This window comes from Nematolebias whitei, chromosome 13 (genome assembly GCF_014905685.2).
Source record: "Nematolebias whitei isolate Nwh7 chromosome 13, NemWhi1, whole genome shotgun sequence".
In the NCBI taxonomy this organism is placed as follows: Eukaryota; Metazoa; Chordata; class Actinopteri; order Cyprinodontiformes; family Rivulidae; genus Nematolebias; species Nematolebias whitei.
Genome location: NC_056510.1, coordinates 7411249 through 7420637, shown reverse-complemented (window position 1 = coordinate 7420637; position 9389 = coordinate 7411249). Strand labels below are relative to the sequence as shown.

Sequence of the window (9389 nt, the reverse complement as noted above, 5' to 3'; positions counted from 1 at the left end):
GCTATTAAACATTTTTGGCTTTTCCACCTTCTCACCCTTGCAGAGCAGTTAGGCGAGCATGACTTTGTGTTCCCCGAGGCTTTCTGTGGGGGGTGTTGTGGTTGCTTCCAGCCCTCCCCTGTGGTCTTGAGGTTTGGATCAGGACCAAAAGAACCAGATCCTGCACAGCAGCTGAAACGAGCTTCCTTTGTGGGGGGTGGCTCAGTCTTGGAGAAAGAGTGAGGAGCTCCGTCATCCAGGGGAGCACAGAGTAGAGCTGCTGCTCCTCTGGAGGCTCTTCTGATCAGGACACCTCCTTTTTGGAGGTTTTCTTGGCACTGGGAGGAAACCCAGAACTCTGGAGGGATTGTGTATCTCCTCTGGTCTGGGAACACCTCGAGGTCCCCCAGGAGGAGCTGGCGAGCGTCTCTGTGGAGAGGGAGGTCTGGGGTGAAGATGAAGATTTGGACACATTTCTGACTCGATTATAATTTTAAATTCTGTGTTAAAGTAGATTTATTTCTATTATTTGTTTTTCTAACCTCCAGACTGGCTAAAGAAAAACTAATCGGCGAGCTCTGTGTCTTCCAGCCACTTCAACACCGTCTCATTATGAAGTCTTTAACAGAATGAGCCCATTTTTCATCCTCTTGCCTAAATAACGGTCTAACTGCAGTTAATCAGCTTTATTTGTCTTTTATTCGTATAAAATATTCTGTTTCTTGTCGCTTCTGAGCCGTTAAACCTTCCAGACTTGAGTCACCTCCTCAGGGTGGTCTGACAGTAATTAGGTTCAGTTTAGCGGGGTGTGAACCTCTTTTTTACCTTCCTGTTGTTATTGGACACCTTCAGGGGGAAGAAATAAGCAAAGCCCTCGTGGAGTACAGTACCCCTTGTCCTGGTGTGACCTTCACTTTCCAGGGGAGGAAAAACTGACTAACCTGAAAACAAAGTCCTGCAGAGAAACTGGAGTTCTGCTCCAGCTTTAACGACGCCATATAAAGTGAGCTGGAGAACTGGGAGCTGCGCAGGAGAGATGATTAGTGAAGTGTTTGGGCCGGCAGCTCCAACAGGTGGTTCTGATCACCCTCTGCTACCAGAACCGCAGCTCGCCTGATTCAGGCGGGAGGCACATCAAGATGATGAGGAGTTTAAAAACTGGAGACTGTGCCAACACTTTGCAACGCTTTCTAAAACAGCTTTAGGTCCAGGTATCACTCAGGGTTCCTGATGGATCGGTGTTTGAGTGAGAACATGAAATGGAACGTGATTAGAGAACCACAGCAAAGCGTGTGCAGAACCTGGAACGTTGAAAATAAACGGACAAAATATTTTCTTTGCAGAAGCAGGAAGTTGATTTTTTTCACAAGAAAAACTCAATGTTTGAGTTAAACACTGCATGTGCTTTGGTTTGTTTTCCCCGTGACACCACTCACCCCTCAGTCAGTTGGCCACGCCCACTTTAATCCGTTCCAGGTCCAGCCCAGGTGTGTCCACTTCCTCGTCAACTCCATTCTTTAACTTCAGTCAGTCTTCTCTCAGTCAGGTCGTCCCATGGTGCCCTTTAAGGTTGTTGTCCTCGTCCTCCTGGAGTGTTCTGTAAGATTTGTTGTCCCGACAGCTCTTCGGTTTTGTTTTTAATAAAACAGTTTATTTTCAAAGCTCATGGTGTTGAGTCAGCATTCTGGGTCTGACCTAACTTAAAACAGTGACACTCATTTAATAATTTTACAAAAATATAAGAGAGTACTCAGACAAGTCGACGGGGGAGAGGGCGAACTCCGGAAACCATCTTATCACCATCAAACTGGTTGGCCCACTATGTGAGTGTGCTGCTTATGGGACTATGTTTGTTGTGGCTCCTCGGACTGATGAAGTCCTTTGGATGAAAGACGAAACGTTTCAACAAAAAGAAATTGTCCAGAGGAGCTGACTGAACTTGTTGGATTTTTTTACCTGGATTATTGAGCATGAACTTTGATAAGAAACTACTCCTGTACAAACATGTTAAATGGGAATTAAATTTCCAGATGTTTTGACGACAAAATGGCTCAAAAATCAACAAAACTCTTTGGAACAATGAAGAACCTTGAAGCCTCTTTGGTGTGTTAAAAGCAAAACTTTCCACGCTCACCAAGTGTTAAAGGAACAATGAGAATAAAACACTGAAAAAAAACATAGATTATTTTTCTGTGAACCAAAAGAGTGAAAACTTTCATATTTATTATTGAATCGTTGCATAAATCGAGACGCAGCTTCGAAAGTTGAAGTTTTGCTCTTCCAGAAAAAAGCCCAAGAAGTTCACATGTAGAGATCCAGTTTTCATCTGGGTGAATTTATTAACACATGAAACCTGCTTCCTGCCGTTTGAAACATGTTCATGTGATCTCATGTAGAAAGTGGTAAATAGATGTTTTTCTGTAAGGAGAGGCATTTGTCCACATTGAGACTGACGTTTGTGTTTCTGCTTCCTCAGGTCTTCCTCTTAGTTTCGCCTGAAGATGAGGCGGCCTCAGTTCTTGCCTCTCTGGGCCCTTCTGGGTGTCCTGTTTGCAGGACTCGTCCCCAAACTGGCCGCTCAGGACAGTAAGTGGAAACATCTTATAACCTCCTTTTATTCTCACAGTCATAGTCTTGGTTTAAATGTCTTTCAGAAACGTTGGGATGCCGTTCAAAACTTTAAAAAGTCCTCACTTGTTTGCAGAAGGAGATATTAATTGTAGTTTTGTTGTTGAAGTTTGACGCCAACATGTTGCTGGAACGGCGGCAGGAAATAACAAACAGCAGTGATTTTTCATGCGGTAATCCCTCCGTCGCTTCAGGACGGTTCCCCTACTGCTGGTTATTCCAACAGAACAAACATCCGGAAACATTTGGTCCCGAGTCGATTCAAAACAGAACAAAAAGTTCCAACCGTCTTGTTTATATTAAAATAAAAAATAAAGGTAATAACTTGGTAACTTCCACATTTTAAAAGTTTTCTCTTGTTCTGAACAATATTTAAGTCAGACTCCCAACATGCGTTTCCTTCCCTTTATTTCCAACATGGAGGTTAAATCGTTTGCAGACAATATCACTCTCTATTCGTTCAAACTTTAAATGGCATCCTGACTTTTCCTGGAAGTAGGTTGAATATTTTGTAGATGTAATTTACTCCAAATGAATTGTGGACGTTGAGTTTCTGTTCAAAACATAAGAACAGCATTATTTTCCCTCATGGTAAACAATCGTTTGGTTTTTTTTTCAACATCGTTTCCAATACAAGGACGACAGAAACAATTCTGTCTCAACATGGGTCAGAACTTCATGTCTCTGAGAACCAAAGCAGGCTGATGTTTGTCAGTTTCTACTATATTAATGAAGGTTTAGTGCAAGCAGAAGTTTATATGCACCCATCGTGGACATGAAGGTCAATAATTTGGGTTTTTATGATCTATTTAAACCGTTCTTTTCCAGGGTGGAAAAAATAACCAACATAAAAACTTCGTTTACAATCATTAATTTGATCCATGCAGGCTCAAATATATTTATACACCCCACTAATATTTGATGAACTGTCTCTTATTGGACCACTTTTCTTCTTTATTTTGGCAGATTTGGTGGCGTTTATGTCAATCAGCTGGTTTTCGGATTTTAAACCCGACTTTTAAGCCACATTTGTTCATTTGTCTTGAGGTCGAGGTTTCGGAAACACTATCCCAGAATCTTAATGTTAGCTGATTTGTCCACCAGCTGTTGGTTTGAGGTGAATTTGAAGAACTTGGAAGTAGTCATTCTCACTTTGTACCACAGCGTGATGCCACCACCAGGCCTGACAGCTGGTTCAGCATCTTTCAGTCTGAAAGCCTCACGTCGACTCCACCGAACGCCCTTTTTATCTCAATCTTTGTCTTGTTTGAACATCAAACTTTTCTCCAGAAGACTTTTGTCTTCTCTCCATGGACAGCTGCAGGTTTCAGTCCAGCTTGAAGGTTTTGGAGCCTCATTTTTGGTCCTCTCAGTCATAATGATGTAAAACTCTCCTCACTGTGGACTGGTGTTCCAGCAGGTTCCAGTTTATGGCAGGCTTCTATTCTGGTGTTTACTGGGTTATTCCTGAACATGAGAACCAATTTCCCTCCATCTTAGGTGATGGATGGGTGCCAGTCAATCCAACCAGTGCTGTCAAACAAATTAATTTTATTTTGGCAAAGAGAAAATGTGAGCTGCTGTCAATCATGACCACTAACTGGAAGGAAATAGTTCTTACATTAAAAGACCTTCTAAAATCTTCAGCGTCACTTGTGAACCGATTTAGGTGAATTTATGGATCTATTTGAGTCTGTATGTATCATTTAACCCTGTGTGAATAAAAAAAAGCCTAAATAAATCCCAACTTGTTTTTAAAAATCACTCAAGTTGTTTGTTGTTTCATCAATCCTCCCTGGAAGAAACGGTTTAACTGAACCTGACTTTCATGTCATGAAGTGAACGTCTGACTTCTGTACAGTCATAAAACAAACTTTTTTTGCATGATGCACAAAATATTTTTCTCTGGTCTTCACTTCTGTCCTGCCCGCACTCTCTGAAGACTGCACCCGAGGCTTGGGAGCTGATATGTACTTTCTAGTGGATTCCTCGTGGAGTATTGGCGAGCAGAACTTTGAGCATGTCAGACACTTTCTGTACACCTTGGTCCAGTCTCTGCACCACGTTGGAGGAGGGAGGTTTAGATTTGCCCTGGTGCAGTACAGTAGAAGGCCCCATACAGAGTTCCACCTCAACAGCTACCCAACCACACAGGACTCCCTGGGACACATCAAGACCATGTCTTATCGTGGTGGAGGCACCCGGACCGGCCTGGGTCTGGACTTCCTGATCCGTTCTCATTTGACCGCCTCTTCGGGCAGCCGTGCAGCTGACGGGGTGCCCCAGGTGGTGGTGGTGCTGACAGACGGGCGCTCGCAGGACGACGTGTCCGAGCCGGCCCGGGTGCTGCAGATGGCGGGAGTGGAGATGTTTGCAGTGGGAGTTCAGGATGCGGTGGACTCAGAGCTCAGGGAGATGGCCAGCCGGCCTCACGAGACTCATATGTTCAATGTAGACTCTTTCCTGAAGTTACAGGCTATAATTCAAGACTTAGTAGTGAGCATTTGTGGTGCAGTGACCTGGTCAGGGGGTGGTCCTGTGGCCAATGAGGCCCCGGTGGCGGGAGGAGGGACAGGTAACTATCGTACTAACGTATCTGCAGGAGTAATTTGCTCCGTATGATATCCCAGACTTTATTATTAACACCACCAAGGTTTGAATTTATTTACCACTATAACGTTTCACTTTCACCTGCAACATTAACATCACACTTTTATTTTCTCTCAGCACATTTAATAAACCCTAACTACCCTAACCCTGACTAATGCAGTCAGTCTCTAGTGCTTCTAATAACGGAAGTCCTTCAAGTTTTCTTATGGCGTAGATTAGAAGTTAAGGAGTTGGGAAAGGGCTCAGAAAACACATCAACATCTTATACTCCCCAAGGAGCGTGGACCCAAATAAGTCATTACATTGAGGCTTATTTGTTTCACTAAGATCCAAAGAGCTTGGTGGACCACCTTGAGTGTCCTCATGTCCCATCATTGACTCACCAAAGGCTCTTTCACAACACACCTCAGTCCAGGACTACAGGGTCTGAATGCCTCGAAGTTATTTCTGAATTGACTACATGGCGAGGGAGGTCAAAGCCAGCCCACCCCCGGTCTGCTTCTGTGTTGTGAAGTGAGGTAGTAACAGAAGCGAAACAGTCAACACATGAAAAGGGAAGCAGGTGCTGCGGCTCAGTAATGTGATGAAGTGATGACATCTGGTCAGGAAGATTTGTTAGAGAGAGAAGATCCTTGATGACAACTGGCAACTTTGTATTTAGTTAAAAAAAAAAAACGTTAGCCACAAAGAGAATTGCTGAACTGTTATGTCATCGTGATTTAAAGGCAGGGGTTAGTCACACATTAAGCTTATGGTAGTTTTTTTTTCTCGCTTAACCTTTATTCAACCAGGTGGATCCCAAAGAGATCACAGATCTCTTGCTTCAGGTCCTCCTGGACCTGAAGGCAGCCCAGCATGCATGTTTTTGGACTGTGGGAAAAAAACAGTGTATTCGGAGAAAATCCACACAAACACAACATGCAAACTCCACACAGATCACCACCACCCAGGTCCAAACTGGGGATTGAACCCAGGACCTTCTTGCTGTGAGGCAACAGTGTTAACCACTAAGTCACGGTGGTCCTCAAACATGTTGTGCTTCATGTCAGCCCAGCTGAGTTCTGCTCCACACGTCTTTGGGTTTAGAAACGCTCGCTTCATTTCTGAAAACTCATCCGTGCGAACATTTCACTGAACTATTTAATGAAAGAGCCTCAAGTTTCACGCTGCTCCGAACAGCTGTTTATTAAACAGAATGCTGGTGCATTTTTTGGCACCCCTAGTGGACAACCTTTGCATTTTCTTTTCTCTACACACCTAACAAATTTAAAGCCAATTTTGCATCCCTGTAGCCAAAACACACATGGTGATGCCTCAGGTTTACAAGAGTTCTTGAGAACTTGAATTTACTCTTAAAAACTTAAAATCAATGAGCTTTTAACAGTATCTAACCACGCACCACTGCTTAAGTGTCCTGCACATGTTTGTTTCTCTTTATTGGTCACGATGTCTATCCATGTTGAACATGTTCAATATTGTGCATTTAAAACAGTGATGAACCTGCCCGGAGTCATTCGGTACCTGCAAAAGTACCTCAAGAACGTGAACAGCTCACATGGCCATCATTTATGATGTGCATGGTAAAATAAAGGAATTGGAAAGATGTTAATCACGCTGAAGGAACTAAAACATGACATGATCAGGTGATTCCAAATGTATTTAAAATAAATGCAGTACAAATGGAGTCACATTTAAAATGTTCTTGAGTACTTTAAACCTGCAGGTTTCACAGATGATCCTCGGGTTCATGACTGGTCATTCCACCTGAGGTCTATAACAAGAGTCTGCATGGGAAGGCTGAACTCAATGGAGCCGACATACAAAATACCAAAAATAAAGTTTATTTTAAACTGTTCAATAACTCATTTACAGCGAAGGGAAGAGGAAAGTCCACGGACCCTTAAAGTATCAGAACAAAACCTGATCTGTTATTTACCAGGTTCTAAAATGGTTCAAATCTCACTTCAGGTGTTTAAAGACACACAACAGGTACTGCTTTATTATTAGTAAAATAAAAAAAATAAAAAAAAAGGTTTAACCTGTGAGAGAAAAACTGTTTCCAGCTTTGCTGCTTCCCCAGGATTTCAGAGGTTCAGTGACAGTCAGGAACACAACACCAAGATGGAAAGACATCAGCAATGACCTAAGAGAAACAGTTGTTGTCCATTGATCAAGGAGAGGTCAAAGGTCGTTTCCAAAGTTTCTGTAGTCCATCATTATACAGAGAGGGATTCACAAGAGGACAACAATTCAGACAGCTTCACAGCAGATTCACCCTGAAGGTCAGACCATGCAGTGCTTAGAAAAATGACTCTACAGACCTTAGTCAGCAGGTCAAAGGTCACAGCCTCTTCTCTCTCTAAAAACAACACAGCATCACAACTTAGATTTGGAAAGCTTCATCAGAACCTGAAAGAACCACAAGACCAAAGGACAGATGTTTACCCAGAATGCACTGCATCAAACAGCTCCTCCCCACTGTCAGCATGGTGGTGGAGAGCTGATGATTTGGGCTCCTGTCAGTCACTGAGTGGACCAGGAACTCCTCTGTAGACCAAAGGGTTCTGGAGCCAAATGTGAGTCCGTCTGTCCAACAGCTGAAGCTCGGACCAAACTGGGTCCAACAGGACCAAGATCCCAAACACAGCAGCTGATCTACAACAGAATGGGTCCAAAATAAATAAATAAATAAATAAATAAATAAGAACCAAAGAGCTTCAACAGTCCAGACTGAGTCCAGAACAACCTGACAGAAACACTGGTGGACCTTCAGAGAGCTGAGCAGAAATAGGGTGGACTTCCTCTTCTCCCAATGCTGTACTGTCCGTCATCACTCTCTACTTCTCAACAAACCTTTAAACATTTCAAACTTTGACGTAAAACGTTTGTTCCTGAGTTGATTTGACAAAAATCAACCAATGTTTAGGAAGCTCTCCTTGGTTCAGCCTACATGCAGTATGATGTTTTGTGATGTTAGTGTTGATTTGTTCACACTGAACGTTGCTTCACTTGATTTGCTAACTCAAGTTCTTTGAAGTCTTTGTCACTGTCTCACCAGATTATTTGCTTTCACTTTTTCCATTTTGTCCTCTTTCTCTCTCTCTCTCTCTCTTCTCAAAGCACAAGATTCAGCTGACCTAATATTCTTAATTGACGGATCAGAGAACGTTGGAGCAGCCAACTTCCCCTATGTGCGTGATTTGGTTTTGAGAATCATTGAGCCCCTTGCAGTGAGCAGGGATGAAATTAGGGTGGCCTTGGTCCAGTACAACACCTACCCAGACATAAAACTCTATCTAAATAGATTTTATGACAAATCTCAAGTCCTGGGAGCGGTGAAGGGCCTGACCTACTCAGGGGGCGATGCATCAAACCTGGGGGCTGCCATGGAGGAAGTGGCCGAGAGTCTTTTAAGAGAAACAGCTGGGAGCAGGGAATCACAGGGCGTACCCCAGGTTCTGGTGATTATCAGTGCCGGACCATCCACTGATGATACTGGGGTCGGTGACCGGGCCCTTAAGAGGGCTGGTGTCATCACATTAGGAGTGTCGATTGGTGACGATGCCACTGCAGACCTGGAGGACATTGCCACAGATGTGGGTTTTGTCCAGAAAGCCTCTGGTTTCAGCACACTTGTAACCACTGCTGGTCCTCTTGTTGGCAATATTAACGGCTTGGCCCAGGGAACCATTATTATTCAGAATCAGTTCACTGAAGGTAGGTACCTTCTTTAAGTGTTGGTGGGGTGTTGACAGTGGGGAAGTTTTAAATTCAAAACCTTGATCTCTTAAAGGCTAAAATATTAAAAAGTTTAAATTTGGACATTGTGTTCATGTAGACCAAACAGATTTTCTTGTTTTTTAAAATATTAAATCTATAATCTAAATGCTAGAACATACAAGTCATTTGATCCCTAAAATTCACAAACTATTCAAATAATAAAATATATTATATTCGTTTGTGGTGAAAAAAATATTAATTGAAAGTACCAATGCATTTTTCAACAAATAATAAAGCCAAATATGTGACAGGTATGAACTGTTATGTACTGGTACCACCTGGTACCTACAGGGACATGGCTGCATGATGTGGTGACTTGTTACCCTGTGTTTTCTGGGCACATGCCTGGTACATACCTGGTACATAGCTGGTACATACCTGGTACATAGCTG

The 9389-nt window shown here is 43.0% G+C and overlaps 1 protein-coding gene across 1 annotated transcript in view; it reads left to right on the top strand.

Moving 5' to 3' along the window:
• LOC119419790 (collagen alpha-3(VI) chain) overlaps positions 1-9389 on the top strand; it is a 99318-nt gene that overhangs the window by 4418 nt on the left and 85511 nt on the right. The window contains exons 2-3 of the mRNA XM_037687173.1: positions 2456-2565; positions 8338-8934. Coding sequence (XP_037543101.1) covers positions 2481-2565; positions 8338-8934 — 682 coding nt within the window. The 5' untranslated portion in view covers positions 2456-2480. The remainder of the gene's footprint in view (positions 1-2455; positions 2566-8337; positions 8935-9389) is intronic.